The 18,774-nt window shown below is 49.4% G+C and overlaps 6 protein-coding genes across 6 annotated transcripts; 2 read left to right on the top strand and 4 right to left on the bottom strand.

The window, feature by feature from the left end:
• Window positions 1-1,518: 1,518 nt before the first annotated feature.
• Window positions 1,519-5,160, bottom strand: L228DRAFT_263225 (hypothetical protein). The gene is made up of 4 exons (XM_018334477.1): window positions 4,479-5,160; window positions 2,912-3,915; window positions 2,275-2,859; window positions 1,519-2,201 (listed from the first exon to the last, which is right to left on the bottom strand). The coding sequence occupies exons 1-4, from the start codon at window positions 4,816-4,818 to the stop codon at window positions 1,656-1,658; spliced, it is 2,475 nt and encodes an 824-aa protein (XP_018185439.1). The 5' UTR covers window positions 4,819-5,160; the 3' UTR covers window positions 1,519-1,655.
• Window positions 5,161-5,315: 155 nt separating this feature from the next.
• Window positions 5,316-6,012, top strand: L228DRAFT_250304 (hypothetical protein; the record flags this gene model as incomplete). Its single annotated transcript, XM_018333294.1, has 1 exon — window positions 5,316-6,012. A coding segment is annotated over exon 1 (170 nt), but the record flags the coding sequence as incomplete, so codon positions are not given.
• A 1,391-nt stretch (window positions 6,013-7,403) lies between these two features.
• Window positions 7,404-11,962, bottom strand: L228DRAFT_250303 (HbrB-domain-containing protein). The gene is made up of 2 exons (XM_018333293.1): window positions 9,903-11,962; window positions 7,404-9,842 (listed from the first exon to the last, which is right to left on the bottom strand). Exons 1-2 carry the CDS (start codon window positions 11,573-11,575, stop codon window positions 7,595-7,597), a joined length of 3,921 nt encoding a protein of 1,306 aa, XP_018185437.1. The 5' UTR covers window positions 11,576-11,962; the 3' UTR covers window positions 7,404-7,594.
• A 256-nt stretch (window positions 11,963-12,218) lies between these two features.
• L228DRAFT_270657 (Gon7-domain-containing protein) lies at window positions 12,219-12,679 on the top strand (the record flags this gene model as incomplete). Its single annotated transcript, XM_018335436.1, has 2 exons — window positions 12,219-12,491; window positions 12,569-12,679. The coding sequence occupies 2 exons, from the start codon at window positions 12,219-12,221 to the stop codon at window positions 12,677-12,679; spliced, it is 384 nt and encodes a 127-aa protein (XP_018185436.1).
• A 495-nt stretch (window positions 12,680-13,174) lies between these two features.
• Window positions 13,175-16,810, bottom strand: L228DRAFT_270656 (AvaB protein; the record flags this gene model as incomplete). The annotated part of the gene is made up of 6 exons (XM_018335435.1): window positions 13,175-13,271; window positions 13,416-13,910; window positions 13,992-14,100; window positions 14,167-15,078; window positions 15,140-16,675; window positions 16,729-16,810. 6 exons carry the CDS (start codon window positions 16,808-16,810, stop codon window positions 13,175-13,177), a joined length of 3,231 nt encoding a protein of 1,076 aa, XP_018185435.1.
• A 264-nt stretch (window positions 16,811-17,074) lies between these two features.
• Window positions 17,075-18,537, bottom strand: L228DRAFT_285285 (putative thioredoxin reductase; the record flags this gene model as incomplete). Its single annotated transcript, XM_018336323.1, has 3 exons — window positions 17,075-17,386; window positions 17,443-17,502; window positions 17,556-18,537. 3 exons carry the CDS (start codon window positions 18,535-18,537, stop codon window positions 17,322-17,324), a joined length of 1,107 nt encoding a protein of 368 aa, XP_018185434.1. The 3' UTR covers window positions 17,075-17,321.
• Between the last annotated feature and the right edge of the window lie 237 nt (window positions 18,538-18,774).

Here is an 18,774-nt window from a genome sequence, read left to right as displayed (position 1 = left end):
TACTCTCGAACGGGACAAAATCTATATCAAAGACTATGCCAAAACCAATTCAGGAGGATGATTGAGATCCAGCATAGACATGAAACGTGAAAAAGGAGTAAAAGAGCAGACAGTGAGACCCATGTACTTTATGCCTTTTCCCTCCCTTCTTACGTCCCAGACTCCCAATGCTATCAGTATAAATTTAGGAACGAGGGAAGAAAAAAGGAAGGAAAAAAATGGAAGGAAGAGACGGACGACACGATCAGGTGGACATCTGACACCCAATCTATAAAACCCTACCGAGTAACACACAAATCTAGGACCCAACTGGGCAAGAAACGGATAGGACCCAAGGGCCAAGGGGCAGGAAACGTATAACGTTAGCACTCGACCAAGTAGGACACACATATAAGACTGAACCCGGATAAGACAAGCACATTTTCAATTTTACACGGGAGATAAGAGAGTCCTGATGGGGAGTATATCAAAAGTCAAGTCCGATTTTGAAATCTGATCGATGGGGAACTGAATGAGAACTGAAAATTGAAGAAATTGAGATCAAATTGATGGAGGTCTAGACCCCCATGGAAAAGGCGTATATGATATAACATACTACTACTACTACTATGATAACAAAAATAAAAAAAAAATGAAGAGTAAATGGTGGAGTATGATATGGAACCTAAGAAACCTAAGAAACCTAAGAATCCAAAAAAATATGATGATGGAATAAAAGACAGAGAGAAGAGAAGAGAAGAGAAGAGAAGAGAAAAGAAAAAAAAAAGGAGATGAACGATGAGTAAAAGATTTAGTCAGGTAGGTAGATATGTGAGAAAAAAAAAGGCTAATAACCTAAGTACCATGACCTTCTTCTCCCCTGAAAGAAGAGGGGTGGAAAAAAGGGCCACGAACCAAAAAAAGGTTGAAAGAAGAAAGAAAAAAAGGGAGAGGGAAAAAGGAAAAAAAAAAGTTGATTATAATGACGGTTGATAGCCCAGAAATAGTGGAAAACCCCCTTGGGACGATAATGATATATAGTGACAAAATTGACAATGACTAAAAAGAGAAAAAGGAAGGAAAAAAAAAAGGAAAAGAAATTCGACAAGACATGTCCCGGTGAACCAGTAGACAGAGGAAAAAAGAAAAGAGTATACACCAAACTCCAGCATATTAGAAAGAGAAAAAAAAAGATAGGCAAAAAGGGTACTGTACGCAAAACTTTCAAGACAAAAACAAAAACAAATACAAAAAAATGGCAAACGCCGCGCTAAGCCGAGCCGCCCTTTAATAAGGTGAAAAAAATGACGCAAAGCCGCACTGATGATAGCCAAAACAAGAAAAGTCGAAATCCGACCAAGTCGTGCCCTGAAATGAAAGTAAAAGTGGATAGAAGAGCGCGTTAAGAGCCGCAAAGTAATAAAAGGTTTCGTGCGCCGTCCTCTTGTTGTTTTTGTTCTCCACCAATTGACGTAAGAAAAATTTAGAGGGAGGGAAAAAAAAAAGAATAATAATGATTAGGATGATTCTTTTCACCTTCCTGCCTTCTCTCCATCATGAACACACCAAAGACACTGACGCCTTCATTAACACGTCTCTATGTATGGTTGATTAGATATATTCGTTCCGATTGGACCCAAGCGAGCTCGATTCTCCTCTCCATTAATCAAAAAGCATCAACTTCCTTTTTGGCGTTTGCCGCCAACACGTGGACTGGCCTTCACCTTTGTTGCACCATTGACTTCAGGTGCTCCACCAGGCCCGTCATCAGGGTCCGCCTTGACAGTGCTCGCGCGACGCCGTTTATTGGTAGCGTTTGGACTGGTGTTGGCACTCGTGCCTTGACTTGAGTTTGTGCCTTGTTGCGAATGTTGCGGAACTAGGCCCGGTGCCTGCATGTGAGCCTGTGCGGGGGATGGAGTTGGGTTGCCAGAGGTGGGAAGCTGAAGATGCGGACCCGCCGATGGTGAAGCAAACTGATTAGGCCCATTCATGCCGGGAGTCCGAGGCCCAGGCGGTTGTTGAAGAACCAGGGCATTGTTTGGAGGGAATAGCAGCGCCTGCTGCTGTTGCTGTTGCTGCTGAAGCTGAAGCTGTTGTTGTTGATGGACTTGTTGTTGCTGAAGGCCGACAAGTTGTTGAAGGGATTCCACTGGTGAGAGATGTGGATTTTGCTGAGCAAATGAGAAGAGTTGTTGCATTTGAGAAAGGGTTTCGTTGAGCTGCGGGAAATCTCGTTAGATGAAAAGGCTCCTTGCTAATTGTAAACAGAATTTCTGCATATACCGTACATACCTCAAGATACTGCATAACGGCATCCGTCATGCCGTATGGATTGACTTGAGATTCTGGAACATGGATCTGTGGCTGCAGCGCTTGTTGTTGCTGCAGCTTCTGCTGATTCCGTTGCTGCTTGCTCATTGACTTCATTGCTTTTGGAGACAGCTTTGTTTCCTGAGCGTCGGCCGGTGTGGTGGGCGTCAGCTGAGATCGAGCGACATATTCCCGGTGCTCGGTGTTGATGAATTCCAACAGCTCAAGCTTGCCGTTTTGATCAAAAAGTCCGCGTAATGGTCCAGTAGATACCAATTGACAGTCGTTATCAAACCAGTATATATAGCTAGCTTTGTTGCTTTCGACAATGTGATAGCCATTGGGAAGCTCCATTTCTCGAGCATTCTCCAAGATCATTTGAAGATTGCGGACTCCACTGTCAAAATGGGTCCAATAAAACCGCGGCAAAGCAGGATTGGGTATCTCAAATTGTTTTGTTGCTCGGTCGACAGAGTTCCAAACAGACTGCCGCATTACACCCAGTGGAGAGAAGAATTTGTCGACAAAGTCTTGCCAGTAACCAAGATCAGTGTGCCTACTTTGGGACTGTATTGCGTTAGTTCGTCAAACTCTGGAATGCAAAAAAGACAAAACCCACCACAGCTCTTGTTAGATGATCCGCAAAATGCATAAGCTTCAAGACAGCATTTCCCTTGATAGCATTCGGCAAGCGAGGCTGCATCATGGCCGCGACCGCAGCTGCTTGCTGCTGTTGCTGTTGCTGTTGAGCTTGCATTTGTTGGGCCTGTTGCTGTTGCTGCCTTTGCTGTTGAATCTGCTGCTGCGCTTGTTGTTGTGCGGCAGCCTGTTGCTGCATGGCTTGCTGCGGATTCTGCGGTTGGCCGGGCGCTTGGGGAGCTTGCTGCGGTCCCACTTGCTGAGCCGCAGGTTGTGCCGGCTGTGCCGGGATCTGCTGAGCCTGTTGTTGAGGCGTAGGTGCATGTTGCTGCTGTGGCGTATGCTGCTGCGGCTGGGGTGCTTGGGGCTGCTGAGGCGTTCCCTGTGGCTGTTGAGAGGGTGCTGACTGTTGAGGTGGTTGTGGCTGTTGTTGTTGTTGTTGTTGCTGCTGCTGCTGCTGCTGTTGAGCCTGGGCCTGAGCCTGAGCCTGAGCTTGCTGCTGTTGTTGCAGCGCTTGCTGTTGCTGTTGCTGCTGAACAGCATGTTGTTGTGCCGCTGCAGCGGCGACTGCTGCCGCCGATGCAGGAGGTTGTGGATGAGCACCAGCCATTTGCGATGGGGGCCGCATGGGCGCCTGTTGGCCGGGAGGTACTTGATTGCCTGCCTGTGCAGCTGCCGCTTGTTGCAATGCCATCTGCTGAGCGAGGAGCTGTTGTTGCTGTTGCGCTTGCTGCTGCTGATGCTGAGCTGCGGCCGCAGCCTGGATTTGTATTTGTTGTTGCTGCATGTGTTGAGGAAGGTTTACCGGCCGCATATTTGGGTTTGCTTGCATCGCTGCGAATTGCGCAGCAGCGGCTGGATTAGCACCATTCGGTAGAGCGATTGGCATGCCATTGTTATGTTGTTGCTGTTGAAGCATAGCCTGTCGCTGGCGAAGCAGCTGTTGCTGCTGATGTTGTTGAAAGAGCTGAGGATTAACGGCCACTGCAAATTTAACAGAGTATGATTAGCAATTTATCCGCTAAAGTTTAGAAAACGAAGCAACAATAAAAGCAATGCTAGAAGTGAGTCTATATAGGCCTGGCAGTTGTTTTCAACGACTATAATTTCAAGTGTAAACTGGTTTTCACAGACCTCCATGTTCAAGGTGATCAGACAGTACCAGTGACTTGGAAGGAGATGATGATGATGATGAACGTTGTGGAGACGCAGGCAAAGATGCAGGAGAAGGAGAGGTAAGCACAGGGGACGGAGTTGAAGGGGGAAACGAGATTAGAGATGAGAGAGACCAAGGAGAGGACGCCATGATTTTTGATGAAACGGTTCAATAGGAAGGTGAAGACTGAAATGGAAGAGATGCAAAGATCTGGAGGTGAGAGGTGAGAGGATGTTGTCATCGCTGTCGTTGTCATCATTACTCGACAATCACCATTCACTCAGAACCGCATTTCCCCTTTAGGCAGGCACGGTGAATTGCTGGCTTGGGGATCACACGCCAGAAAAAGGATATAAAATATTGGGAAAAAAAAAAGGAAATTCGAACTTACACGCTTGAGCCATCTGCTGCTGCTGATGTTGTTGAAACATTTGCGCCTGTCCTGCCGGATTTAAATGCGATAAAGCATGCGCATTTGGGCCTGCACCTGGCATCATGCCTGGGGCAGCGCCCGGCGGGATGGCGCCCATCATATGCGCTGCTGGGCTACCTTGAGGCCCATTCGGTCCTGAAACTCCAGGATGCATCTGTTGAGGTATACCTTGGCCCGGAGGCTGGCCGCCGGGTTGTCCATGGTTCGAAAGGTGTCCTGGGACCATGGGATGGCCATGAGCGACGCCGTGATGTTGGGGCAGACCGCCGGGATGCGGAGAGAAGGTCTGAGCCATCATTGCGGCCTTTGGCACGGCTCTCGCGCTTGCGCAGAGACCGTGAACTTTCCAAACCGTGAACGACGAGGTCTATATACGTGGAGGACTTGTCTTATCGCTAAAAAGCTGTCAACAAGCGCCGATTGAGTCGGATGCGCTTGTGTGCTGCCCGGCAAGCCGGATTTTCGCTCCCCCCCGGGGGTGAGCAGGCCAGTCGTGAAAAGCGCCGTGTCAAATAGCGCGAATGGCGACCTCTGGCAAAAAATGCTTCAAGGCAGTGCGCCTTTTGAATCGGTCGCGGAAGGGGCCAGGCTACTGAAATGATCAGCAGCGGTGACGAAACGCGAAGACCCTGACGGCGAGAGAAGCCGCTGAGCGCAGGCGCGAAACCGGAAAGTACCGCGTATGTTGCTACGGCCCCAGCGATGCAGGGTAGCAACAGCCCGTTCCGTCTCACACGGCCTCTAGAATGGAAGAGGGTATGACAGACCGTGTGTCGCCAGATTGATGGGGAGAAACGAACGAAGAGGACGAGTTTTGGGGGCGATCGAACGTTTTGAGGGCCCGCTTGTAAGAGTCTATAACTGGTGACCGAATTCGTTCAATAGGTTGGCGGACCGGCCACGAGCACACTCCTATAATGTCAAATGGCACCGTCTACCAAACCCGTGTAAACCAAAATAGCCCAAACGAATGACTGCAAGATGCAATGTGGATTCAGACAGACACTGTCTTTGCATCACGATATTCCAAGATACCGATCGCGACGAGGAATTTCCGGGGGGGGGTCCCAGGACGCTAACAGCTCCACTTATTCCACCCCAATGAGAGCCTGAATTGGAGATGAACGTCAGGACCGAAAACCGCAACCTGCGTGAGAAGCGATGAGGAACGATACGAGGGATCGTGAGAAGAGGAAAGGTGGTAGTTGTGGTAATAGTAGTAAATGGTGGGTGGTGTGGTGGTGGACGTGTGTGGGCGTGGGCGTAGGCCTGGGTTTGTCGACCACAGGTGTAGTTGGTACTGCACTGGGGAGTTGGTACAGCAGGTGTGAGTGAGTTTGAGTGTATGGTAGAGCAGGTCAGGCCCAGGTCAAGTGTTGGACATACGGGGGGAACGGCGCTCGGAGTGGGAAAAGGTCGAGCGAGCGGAGGTACCGTGCCAGCACGCGTCTAGTTGCCAGATACTTGGGGTCACGTTAAAAATTATGGCTGGTAAAAATGGCTGGAGCTTGACCAAAGATCTGTGATGTCAGCGTCACCTCTAGTCGTCGCACGAATGTCAATTTTGAATTGATGATATTTTGGATTCTTTACATTTATTTTCACTCCAATCATTCTGATGTAGTCAAATTGTTCTGTGTAAATATCTCTCTAGAGCACAATCTCATGTCGTTGAATAACCTCCAACCCACAATTGCCAGTTACAGCGGGCCAGACACGCCATTGAGGAAGCGGGATTTTGCCCTGATTCGGCGAAATGGTGTCACAAAGTTGCCGGATCAAGTAAGTTCTGCGGCAATTCCCCCCATTTCACAGATTTGTGGTCAATTAGGGGGGAATACTCACGTGATAGCACCCTGAACCCTTATCCAAGGGCAAGTAAAGGAAGCGAGCAGGGTAAGTGGACGTACTGGTAGCGAAAAAAACTGGAGAAGAAACAAACAGAACATTTGTTACGTAATCGCTAACACGCGAAACATAAATTTGTCTTCAATCATCGTTGAGTTTTTTTCCTTCCCTCTTCATCCTTCATTCAACTCCAGTTCACCCCGTTCATCGGTTGTATCAACAATCGCATCGATGCTTGCAACCATCTGTCCTTGATACAATGTGTTGTAAAAGACTCGGATGGCTTGCCTGCATCGATGCTCCTGAATTCAACTGGTGAGTATTAAAGCAGCTTTTCACTTTTTTTTTTTTTTCCTGCACGAGACCTTTACATCTCGCCTTGGAACGATGACACTTTTTAAAAGTCTTCTTTTCCCAACTGAGTCGTCCTTGAAGAAGCCAGTCTGTTCGGGCCATCGTCGCTGATGGCCTGCTACTTGCCAGTACACCTTGTCTGACCATCATCCAATTTGCATTTGCTTTTCTACTCGCAGCTGTTGTTCGAGCTCGAAGCTAATATGCATCAGATCTAGGAGTGGATTGTCTCGATATAATCTCTGCCATGTCCTTTGCCAAGAATCCTTAGCCAGGGAACGATTATAGCTCTTCAGCTATTGTCGATTTCTATAATGAACACATTTCGTACACTCGCTCAGCCAGCTAACAGATCGTTGAGCCACCAGCGTCTCTTCAAATGGTTAGTACTTTTTTTTGTTTCCATACGAATGTATATCCGACAGCACTATGATGAAAACCTTTCCTTCATTCGCAGTTTCCACGCTAGCCGTCCGTCTAGAACCTATTTTAGGGCGGTCATTGAGCGCTATAGGACCTTCCTTTGGATGTCTGATTTGTTGTCCCACGCTCTTTTAATTGTTTGACTCTTGTGTTATCAACGCAGTCGCTAATGAGTCTCAATAGGTTTTCTTCTCGTGATACCCAATCAATTAGTAAATAGAAACAATCAAATTGATTTGTTTAAAAATAACCATATGTTGTCCCTATGAAATGTGAACAAATGTACCATAACTGCCTTTTCGATTGAAAAATCCTTTTTCGTGCTTTCGTAAGAAATGAAAATAAAATGAAAAACGGCTGTCAAATATGAACGTGATATCGTAATGAACCCATGATAACCCATCCAACGCCGTTTTCCCGTTATATCTCTCTCGGCAGTGGTATCTAACTTAGAGCATACTTCCCCTCCTGACACTCTCGATAGACGCTTCTCCTCCTGGCCCTGGTCCTGATGCCCGTCTATGCGACGAAATGGATGATGACGATACAGACGACCCTCCTCTCCGATGATACGACGCTGGCGTTGACGAAAACGTTCGCGGAGACGCTGTACTTCCGCCTGCTCCGGCGCTCCCTCCGCTCCCTCCGCTGCCGCCTCTCCGTCGCGAAGCCGCACCGCCAGCATTGATACTCCCGAATACTACCGACGAGACACTGCTCGTGCCTGTCCCTGTCCCTGTCCCTGTCCCTGTCCTTGTCCTTGAGCTTGGACCTGGACCTGGACTTGAGGTCGGAATCTGACTCGAATTTTGACCTTGACCTGCTGAGGAGACTGACGAAGCCGACGTCGTGGTAGTAGAATTATGCAGACTCGGCATACGCGTTGGCGTTGGCGTCGGACTCCCATCTCTTTCTGATGAGAGGCTTCTTCTTCGTCTGGTTCTCCTTGTGCGACTGGTACTGCGGCTAACATCACCACCATCACCACCACCACCACTGCCACCACCGCCGGCACCGCCGCTGCCAGTAGTGCGATGACTGGTATATCCGGGTCCATGATGATAAGCGTAGCCGTAGTCGTCCGCATAGGTGCCGTCGTACGAGTAGTGAGAAGGATGATGATAATGATTATGATATCTATCGTCATTGCCGTCGACATAGTTATCGTCTTGATGGCTTCTTGCGATGCCGATTTGCGAATCGCGAGGTCTTTGTACTTGTCTTTGACTCTGTGTCGATGAAACACTTGCTCTGTACCCGGGACTGGGGTCAGTATATGCGCTGGATCTGGTATTTCGTCTCGAAGCCCTTATCGTGCCACTCCCAGTGCGGCTGCGGCTGCCGATGCCGCTGGCACCGTCGACGTCCACACTGTTGGCGTCGTGACTGGGTGTACTTCCGATTGTGGAAGGAAAAGTGACCGGTCCACTGCCTCCGCGTCGTCGATGTGCAGTTGCATAGTTACTGCCTCTATCGCGAGTACCGGCGGAGTTGGATTGATGAATGTGATAAGTGTAGCTGGAGCCGTCTTGCTCACTATTATCTGTGGTTGATGTGCTGTTTTCATCGGCATGATCGTCATGATGATCTGACATGCCGTCGGTTCCGGGGGCGTACACTGCACCACCGCCATTTCCATTAAATGAGCCTGATTGAATCATGATGGGCGAGGGGCGGACTTTTGTTGCAACAAACCCACGCCGGTTGCGGCCTGTCCGAGCACGTCCGAGCCAATTGTGCTTGAGTTCTCTCGCCAGGGCCTCCATCTTTGTCTGGGCGTCATCGCCGCTATGGATGGCAGCAAGGACGGAAATGCACTGGAGTAAACGACCAACAGTCTCCGCAACGTGGGAGACGATTTGAGCGGCATATTGTGGCGGAGGCTGCGAAGCGCCGGAACCGCCACGAGATCGGGTAATTGCTCCAGCAGACGTGTTTGACGTGGCACGGCTGCGATGCGGGGAAGAGAGAATACCTGCGCTGGACAGGCCTGAGCCTGGATCGTGGAGTTGATGACCGTAACCCGAGCCAGAACCGGATCCATGCGAATTATAGCTGCCGACAGCGGAATCAAATGCCCCTGCTCCATGAGCATAGCCAAAGGATGATGAGGAGAATGAAGGAGAAGGAGGCGAAGATGCGTTAGAGTCGGTTGAGGAGTACGAAGTATCGTCCGGAACGCCTACATTGATGCTTTCCAGAGAGAGACGGGAAAAGATTGCTTTAAGGATATCGTAGCGTGGGAGGATTATGGTATCGCGATAGGAAATGAGTACCATACGCCGGACTTCGAGCACCTGAAAGTGCTCTTCCCCGTTGACGGGTTCGTTTGGTTTGCATATGGTGTTTCCGCTGCCGCTGCTCTGAGAGGTGCGATGGGCTGTGATGGAAGGGTTGGCGGGTCCGGGCGTGGGCACACCGGCGCCCAAGCCCCAGAACTCGAGGGCCTCCCGTGGCGTCATCAGAGGTCCGCGGCCCTTGAATTCGAGGTCCAGAGGGAGAAAGACTGCTTGCACATATGGTAAGATGGTGCTGAAGAGAGACAACCAGGTTTCGACGAGGTGAGGAACGATTTTATCATCAGGGACGTGCTGCAAGGTTTGGTCGATTGAGGCAAAACCCGTTTGAAGAGTCTCCCGCAGATCTTCGATAATGGTTGTAGGGGACCGACGCTGGATACACCGTTGCAAGTGAACACTAGTGATTGTGAGCTTGGATGCTAAAGAAGTACTCTTTTCGCGACGATTGGGAACATACGAAACCAGCCGATTAAAGTCCTCCACCGGCATCCTCAGATCCTCTCCTTCAAAGATTACCATCAGCTTGGCTTTGAGAAATGGCCAGGCATCATCTGGACCCATGTTTGACAGCCCAAACCCTTGTAACCCTGCAGTATCAATTACAGGCCCGCTTGTACCCGGACCCAGGAGCGATGGCGTTGTTGTTGAGCCATGACTTGACGGATTGGCCCATTCCCGGTCAAACGAAGTATCCCGCTCCCGCAAGAGATCCAATCCCAGACTAGAGCTAGATGCTCCCGCAGCCAAGGCCGAGGATGCCTTTTCCTCCTTTTTCCGCTCACGTAGTGCTCTTCCGCCGTGCCGTAAATCTAGCCCACTCATGGATTTGGCAAATGCAGTCGCCGACGGACCTGGAGATGAGGGTGCAAAAGAGTAGAGCGACTGGGGCGCATTTGGATCAGTAGGTTTGGAATTGCTCGAAGCAGATGACAACGGGAGATTGTAGTGGTCATCCTTTAATCTGTGTTTCTGTCGTGAGAGGAAATTATGTTTGTGTTTTTCCTTTTCCGCGGTGACCGCCTTTTCAGGCACCAGTGTCGAAGTAGAAGCGTTATTGCTCAGCATATATGGCGATGGTGCGCCTGTCGATGAGCCAGAATCGACCAAATTAATTGTAGATCCGCTTGCCATCCGTGGTATGGGATTGACATTCGACAAACCCAGCCGGTTGGGAGACGAAAGTGGTTTCTCCTTCTTGTCCGTATCCTTGTCCTTGGATATACCAATCACCTTCGGCTTCGAAAAGAGCTTCATCTTCGACTTTTCCGACTTCTGTTTGGTCTCCTTTTCGGACAATTGCGCCGACTGCAGCACCGGGGATGCCAGCTGTCCATGATCAGGAGGGACGATACCGGGCGACGATGCTGCGCTACGAGGGAAGACAACATTTGCCGCAGTCGTTGCAGCCGTATGCGGAGCTAATAGGCCATTTTGGTATTGAGGATGTAGATGCGTCGTGTTGATGCCGGGCTGAACATACTGCCCTTGCTGTTGTTGTAATGATTGTTGACCGAGCTGCGGCGAATTAGGTTTGCGTCGTCCGGTCGGAGGTTCAGGAGGCGGTGCTTGTTGGTTCGGGACTGTTTGTGAGCGTTTGCGGGCATGTTGCGCGGATTGTTGCTGCTGTTGCATCGCAGCCTGCGCCGCAATCTGAGAAGCTGTCAGGTTCCCCGAGACCGCAGAGGCGGTCGGCAGAGAAGGTTCAAAGAAGCCCTGTGAGTGTTGGCGCGGACGATGACCCAGGTGATCCGCAGACGCCATGCGGGGCGACTTTCGTAGGCCCAGGTCACCGTATCCATGGGTGGCAGCGTGGATGACCTGCGCCGATGGTCGTGTTGGGTTATGAACACTACTAGAGCTAGCAGTAGCTGTCACGGTCGGTCGTCCACCAATTGACAATGCCGTTATTTGCGAAGAGTCGGAGGATTCGCTGGATCGGGAGCCCGGCCGCCGTTGCTGCTGCAAGTGAGCATATTGCGACGCTGACACCGAAGGGTTCAACGGCGAAGGTTGGTGTAAGTTCACATTTGGATGCTGCGATGACAGCGAAGGTTGGAATGCAGGACTCCCTCTGCTAGAGGGCAGGCCGCTGGCGGAAAGGCGTGGAGAAGGCTGTGAGGCGTTATTCATTTCGTAAACCGCCCTTGGTTCAATCGTTGATCATGCCGGCTGAGGAACGGATTCCGAGGTGAAGTCAGGTTGTAAGAGCGATGTCTCTCGGGAGCTCGACAAAGGGCGGGGCCAAAAGTCGGTCAAGCAGATACTCTCGTCCCCTTGAAAGAAAATAGTAAATCCGTGGCGCATCAGAGTAGTGAAGCAATTCCGAAGCTGGTAGCACAGTGTTCATAGTTCTTACCACGTCATCGTAAGAGAGTGTACATGTCGCTATGAAATTGGCGTGAGATTTCATTCAATCGTCATGGTCTGTTTAGAGGGGAAGATGAGGGCCAGGGTCCCTGAATAATTATTCACTGCCGGTCCAGGTCCAGATCCAGGTTGCAATAAATGCGGGTAACTGGACCCTAGACGTAGATCGGGAGTTTAAGGTATCGCAGTTGGTTTAGGTAAAGTCAGTTCAGCTGTATAGTGGAGCAAAGGTGGGCCGTCTCTTGTTCAGCTCAAGGGAGCTCAACCCTTGGACGGAGATTGCCTTTTCCTACGAATTTCACTCCTCCAACGACTTCATAGTGCTGCCACATATCAAAGCATCGAATCTTGCCTTGCCCAAGATAATTAGTCGTTTTTGGACCTCAAACTTCTTCTAAGCTTCAACATGTCTACAATCAGCGCCGAATATACCTCACCGGAGGGTAACAAGACGTTGTCAATTCCTCTCACAGCCGCTCTTCCTCGAAGCCCCTCATCAACACAAGAAAAGATCTCGTACCTCTCTGACCTTCGCTCCTCAGTTCCTAAGCTGCAAGATGAGGTCAATGCATTTCTGACACAGCAAATGGAAGAGGACAACAAACGGGCTGCTACAGGCGCTGCGGGAAATAAGCGGAAGATCGACGAAGCAAAAGAAGAGGAGAATTACGGAGAAGAGGTTGTTGATGAAGACGAGGCTTGAATCTGTTTGCATTTGCAGAAAAAATTTCATCAGTTTTTCTCTGATGCTCCAAGTCTGGCGGCTCTACAACGAGCGCAGAAATCGATAATGATGCTAAAGAAGGCAATTACGGAGAAGACACTGTTTACGAGATGTTGAGTAAACCGCAATGCTGGAACCTTTGAACATAAAAGATACGCAGTAAGGAAAAGATTATAATTTGGCAACGCGCTACAAAATCACGCAGCATCTGGCTACCTTTGCTTCAATGCCATCAAACCTCCTATTAATGGTTATCATTTCAACGGCATGGACCTTGCTAAGATAATGCAAGGCATCCCACGAAGGCTATATACGCTAGTGAACCTTGCACTGCATTCTGTGTGCGCTGCAATGACAGAACGTCTATTTCGGTGAACCAAAACTCCAAGGATATCTCTCGAGAGAAAAAGGCAAGGAAAAAGGAGAAAGAGGAAAGGCGGACAGAAAATACAGATATGAAGGAAAGGGTCGATATTGCGCCAGGCACGCCAGGTGATAGATGCTCTTGTATAGTACAAAATAAAAGGAAGTGGGGTAGGAAGGAAACAGAAAAAGTGCTGCATCCATCAATCGATCGATGGGATTTCATGCGTCGTACAATGTAATATTGCACAAGATTTAGACAAGAGACCGGGCTTTTACTCGCCCCACTGAGCCTTCCTGAGCGATCCAATATTGTGGGTGCCGCTGCTGCCACGCATGCGATTTGCACAGCCAAGATGATAGACTTGATTACTAGATGTCAATGTTAGCATATCTTCTGTCAATCAGGCCTTTCCTTCTCTTTGAGAGATGGAATACAATAGGAAGATGTTCACTCCCTGGTGCTTAGAAAGTGACTAAGGATAGAGATAAAAGATGGCGCTCGAATAGACTTACTCAGGCAAAACGCTGATCACGCTTGCTCCTAACCTCTTATGACATACTCCACAAACCCTCTCCTCACCAATGAGCACACGCCGGTTCCTTCCGCCACCTCCAGTGGTCGAGAGAAGCCCGTCACCCAGAAGCAGTGCAGCTTGGCATCCCACTACTTCCGTCTTTCTCAACCCGGCCACAATGCGACCTTCATTGACTACCGAATTGGCAGCGCGGATTCGTCCGCGGAAGTACGACTCAAGCTCTTTAATGGGTAAAGTTGAGGGAATGAGATCGAGAGTAGAGGAGGCTGGAAGACGCGAGCCATGCTTTGATAGAAGTTCCAACGCCGGTGCCCAGTCGGGTTTATATGGATGCGGAGGTGAGAGATAGAGTGAGAGCAGAGTATGGTAGATGGATGGCGGTTGTGAGTCGTCGGATTCAGAGACTGATACACGCCGTGTTCTACCTCCTGAGGTGACTTGGTCGCCATGGAGATGGACGTGGTTGCAGTATCTGCCCATGGATCGTGGACATTAGCTCATGACGAATAATACACAAAATATATAGAATCGAGCAGTAAAAGGGGACACTCACTCTTCTGCTTTGTTGTGGTCTTCCAGCTTGAACACGTATATTTCAAGCGCTTGCTTATGCTGGCCCATTTTGCTCAGCACAATCGCTCGAGCTTCGTAAAATTGGGGTTCTGATCAATAGAATTAGTGTTTCATAATAAGTTGGAGGTTTTATTTTTTTTAAAAAAAAAGCATACCGTTCCGTGGGAGCAGACCAAGGGCCCTGGCAGTCGAATAATGGTCGCTGCTCTTCAGAAAATTGAGTGTTCGCTCGACCCACGAGGCTTTTTCCGTATCATCCTTGAAAGGAAAATCCTTCTCGTCACCGTTTTCGGGCATCTTGAGTCGCTCCAAGTATAATTGCACAAGACGCTGGTGAAATTCTGGCGTGAGATCGTTTAACTCGTGTATGATATGTTCAAGATATCGAACCGCAAGCTTTGTATCCAAGCCCTGAAGGAAATCCACCACGCGGTCCCGCGGAAGCGTTTCTGCATTTTCCGTATCAGCCAAAAAGATTTCCATACCGAGGTCCGAGTCAGCACGGATAGGCCATTCAGAGAATTCTAGAATGAGATCAATCATCTCAGGAGGCAAATTTTGCAAGTATCCAACTGTTCGTTGAGGGCCATGAAGAGTTGGAGCTGCCTCGTCTGCCTCGTCCGCCTGGCCAAACCTTCGCAAGAGCTCTAGAGCTTTGCGATAGAGTTTCTTGCCATGGAAAAAGTCAACCAAATCGGTGTAGCGACCCTTTTCAAGCAATTTTTCATTTACGACATCAGGATCGCAAAAGTTTGCAATTCGGAAAAGCGATCCGGCAAGAGAAGGTCTCGCGAGCATATATGCACGAAACAGTGTAGTGTCCACCAGCTTTGCCGTTTCACGCAACCTGTGTTCGCGGTGAGTGTCATCTTCCGAGGGTGTCGACGGTACGAGAAGATAGTCATAGGGAGTGGAGTGAGCTCCGGCGTCCGCCCCAGCCCCATTCTCGGTGGGCTCCCGTGGCTGGCGAAGAGTGCCGTCCGGATTGAGGTATTTCTGTAGATGAACCCGGGATTGAGCAAGAAAAGTGAAGAGCTCGTTGACAGCTTCTTGGAGATCCCTTCCTTCTGGCAGGATATCAGCTTCAGGGGGAACTTTCACACCGAGTGGGCGCAAACGAAGACTTACCAAGGGGCTTCTCAATAGGAACATTTTCCGTGTGCTTCCCTCGGATGCTCGCAGTGTCGCTGGTTGTTCCAAAAAAGCCTCGACGAGTCGACCGGATTGAAGCAGCGTCAGAGTCTTCCTTTTTCAGGGAGTTGATGACCTTCCCTGCTACCGTCCGAGAAGGATGATCGTTTGTGTCAATTGCAGCTTTACTCTCTTCGCCTTCTTCTGTCTTGCTCTCTTGTGTAGTTTCCTCTTCCTGTTCGGATGCCGTTCCGCCTTCACTGCCATCGTCATGAATGGAAAGCTCCCCAGCGATAGCTCTCGGATAGAGCGATATCACCCTTTCTGGCGGCGCGACGACGTCAGTGAAAAGGTCAAGTGAGCTTCTATATTTTCTCAAATTGAAAAGGACTCGGGCTTTTTGCATCTTTATCTCCCGCAATCTTCCCTCTTTATCCTTGAGCAACGCGTCCTCTAGCATGCCAATTAAGCTTATTGCCTCATCTAGCTTCTCTTGCTCGACCAAGTCGCCGATTTGAGAGTCGTAATCTAGTGCTGCCATGCGCCATATGCACCGTTCGCTAGCGACGAGAAAGCCCTTGCCGGCGTGCGCTAAACTGACATAGGGTTGCGGAACGTGCAAATGAACAGCACCTGGCAACGAGATTGATTGCAAGAGAGAAAGGGTATCCGGGTTTCGAACTTCCAGACTACCTTTGGACGGAGCCTGTAGAGCCAAAAGATATGGGTATGAATAAGCAATAGTTTCTGGCGCACTTGGCCACGGGATTTGCCTCTTGTCCTTGGCCTTGCCGTCCGAGTCGATAAAGAGGGTGTTGATGTCCTTTGCAAGTAACAGGTCACCTCCTCCCAGTCTCGTTGCCAGTGGCTTTGGTACCCAGCTCGCCATGCCCATGTAACTGATTCCGGTCACTCCAGCGCTTCCAAACCGCGCAGGCTGGCCGGCCGCCCCTCCCACGTTGCCTTTCCCCATAATGTCCGTCGTCTCTTGAGTCTCAAAATCTATGAGCACGTAACCGGGGTCCATTCCAGCAATCATTTTAGTCCCAGTTGCCCAAGTCAAGGTTTTGGGAGATGCAGCGAGCGCCATTTCGATGACATCGCTGGACAGCTCACTGTCATGCCACGACCACATAATTATTTTCCGCTTCACTGCTACTACCAAGCGAGATACTATCGATGGTATGTCCGTACTCGGATCCTTGACAATGTCCGATGTGACTGCAAAAGTGGTTGCTCCTTTGGTCCGCGTGAGTTGCTCCTGGAGCGCATAGGTTTGGAGATCATAAGTGGAAACATAATTGTCCGTCAGAGCTACCAATATGTTTGCCTCCTTTATGATTGCCAGCTGCTGAACGGGTCGTCGAGAGAACTTCTCCTCCTCCCGTAGGAGATCAACGGCGCGCTGTTTTGGCTGGGGTTCCCCTTCTTCTGCGACTCCACTACTATCCTGACCGGCGGCCTCATCGGCGAGTTCATTGATGCGGTAGATGCGCAAACTTCCTGTGTGTAGCCCGACTAGAAGTCTATTACCTGTATCTCAATCAGTAAATGTACAGGGTCCGATGACTCTCAAGCCCAAGTACCATAGGCAAGGATAGATTCAATCCTCGATTTGTCCCGCTGTTTGAGCTCGACAATCGGTCGAGCGGTAAATGCGGAGAGCATGACTCATGAGAGTCAGCTATATTTTCTGGCTCAGTCCAAACCTCAAGCAAAGGCCTCGAAGGCCGACGGGCGAAAGAAGAATGTCCACAGTAGCTGAGAGACGTCAGGGTTAGCTCGCGAAGTGCCTGTGCATGGGTCTATGATACCTCAGGTAGCTAATGATGGCATATCCGGCGGCATCCTAGCTAGGCGGAACATCCCGAAAACAAACATTTGTTTACTGCAGCGGCCTTTCCCTATGTTAATTCAACATCATCGAAGTGTCCATATTGATGCCATTTTAAAATAATGAAATTTAGTTTTATTTTAATTTACAGAAATTAATAGTTTCAAATTCGAAGACAATCGGAGCAATATATGGGCGGATATAATGTTAGACCTCTGAGTGTGTAAGATAGTGGTCCCTTAAGTGCTTCTACGAATTGGAAGCAGCTTGTCAGTTCTCTTATTATTGTGCAACTTTATAAGAGCATGTCTTTGAGAGGTAAACCATCGTACTAGGTGACGCCAGCTACTTGTGGCCCGGAGCATTCTGTGTTCCAGAAAGAGCTTGAGCATCCTCAGCTGCGAGAGCATCTAATGACGTTTCAGTTATCAAAAGAACCATTGAAGTGACGGATATATTTACTTACGCACGATTGTAACGCCTGCCCTTCTGGCACTTGACATGGCATGAGCGACGTTTGAAGAGCCTTGGATAAGTCAGTGGATCGTATTTTCCCCAAGGGAACAAGGTCATATATACCATCGCTATTGGCATCACCAATCGCATAAACACCGGGCATGCTTGTCTCCATATCCTTATTTACGACGATTTTTTGATCCGAAATTTCAAGCCCCAACCTTTGAGCGAGATCACTGGCCTGCTCTGCAGGGAAACCAGCCAAGAAGGCTTGACGAACAGTGCTGCCGCCGCTCTTGAATTTCACCTCAAATTCATCCTCGCCCTCTTCAGTCACGCTTCCCTGGACCCGATCGATTGATGCTATGGGTCGGTTGTCAATCGATACATTGTAGGACGCAAGTTGTGCTTGCCAATCAGGGAACTCTTCGGTGACTTTTGCAGCCGCGTTATAAGACCAGGTCCCGTCAGCATAGATGATGACGTCCTTGTTCAAGGATTGCACGTAGATGCTTGTTTTGATCACTTCCGTGGAGAAGTTCCCGAGGAGACCAAGGGATCTGTCACGGTTTTCATAACCATCGCACCACGTGCACCAATAAATGCCTTTACCCCACGCAGCTCGAATACCCGGTGTGGGGGGAAGAATGTCTCTCATACCGCTCGCCAGAACAATTTTCCGCGCTGTATATCGTTTGCCCTTGTAATCTGTTGCAGTAAATATTGGTCCTTCCTCAATGTATTCAATGTCCATAATTTTCGTTTCCACAATGGAAGCCGAAGGGTAACTGAGAATTTGCCGGCGGGCGATCGAGCGCACAACTGATGGAATGGCACCATCCCAGCCATAGACATCATGCTGATGCCTCGTATCCTTGTTTCTATACTCACCGGAGTCAAACACGACTGCCTTACGGCGTACACGAGCTAGTGCGCTCAAGGCACTGAGCCCAGCCGGGCCGCCTCCAATGATGATAACCTCATAGTCCGTGGGAGGTATGACCTTTTGGCGAGAGGCAGCAGTGATAACGTCCACTGGCGAGGCAAGACTAGTCGCAACAATGGATGAAACTGCCAGGAGTAATGGTGCCCACGGTACATGCATCCTTGAGAAATCGCTGAGGGGCACAAAGGGATTGATGGAGAGCAACAGGCGAGACTGATTTGCACTGCAAATGGATACTTCAGATGAAAAATATCACGAAGTCCACACGGGAAACCCCAAGCCACTCCTAAAAGATAAAATTTAATTGACAAACAAAGCACAAAATTCAGGGTTTTAAACATGACAGAAGTTGAAAATGCCTTCACGCAACCATTGTTCAAACCTAAATTTAGCTGA

This window comes from Xylona heveae (assembly GCF_001619985.1).
Source record: "Xylona heveae TC161 unplaced genomic scaffold L228scaffold_11, whole genome shotgun sequence".
Lineage (NCBI taxonomy): Eukaryota > Fungi > Ascomycota > Xylonomycetes > Xylonales > Xylonaceae > Xylona > Xylona heveae.
Note: the sequence above shows the minus strand (reverse complement) of the source record. Positions and strands in the feature narration are given on the sequence as shown.

Coding starts and splice junctions, on each gene's coding strand:
- L228DRAFT_263225 (XM_018334477.1), bottom strand. CDS start 4,818: ATGATGGCTCAGACCTTCTCTCCGCATCCCGGCGGTCTGCCCCAACAT. Junction 3,916..4,478: donor GCAGCAGATGGCTCAAGCGT/GTAAGTTCGAAT, acceptor TTAAATTTGCAG/TGGCCGTTAATCCTCAGCTC. Junction 2,202..2,274: donor CCGTTATGCAGTATCTTGAG/GTATGTACGGTA, acceptor GATTTCCCGCAG/CTCAACGAAACCCTTTCTCA.
- L228DRAFT_250303 (XM_018333293.1), bottom strand. CDS start 11,575: ATGAATAACGCCTCACAGCCTTCTCCACGCCTTTCCGCCAGCGGCCTG. Junction 9,843..9,902: donor GACTTTAATCGGCTGGTTTC/GTATGTTCCCAA, acceptor CACAATCACTAG/TGTTCACTTGCAACGGTGTA.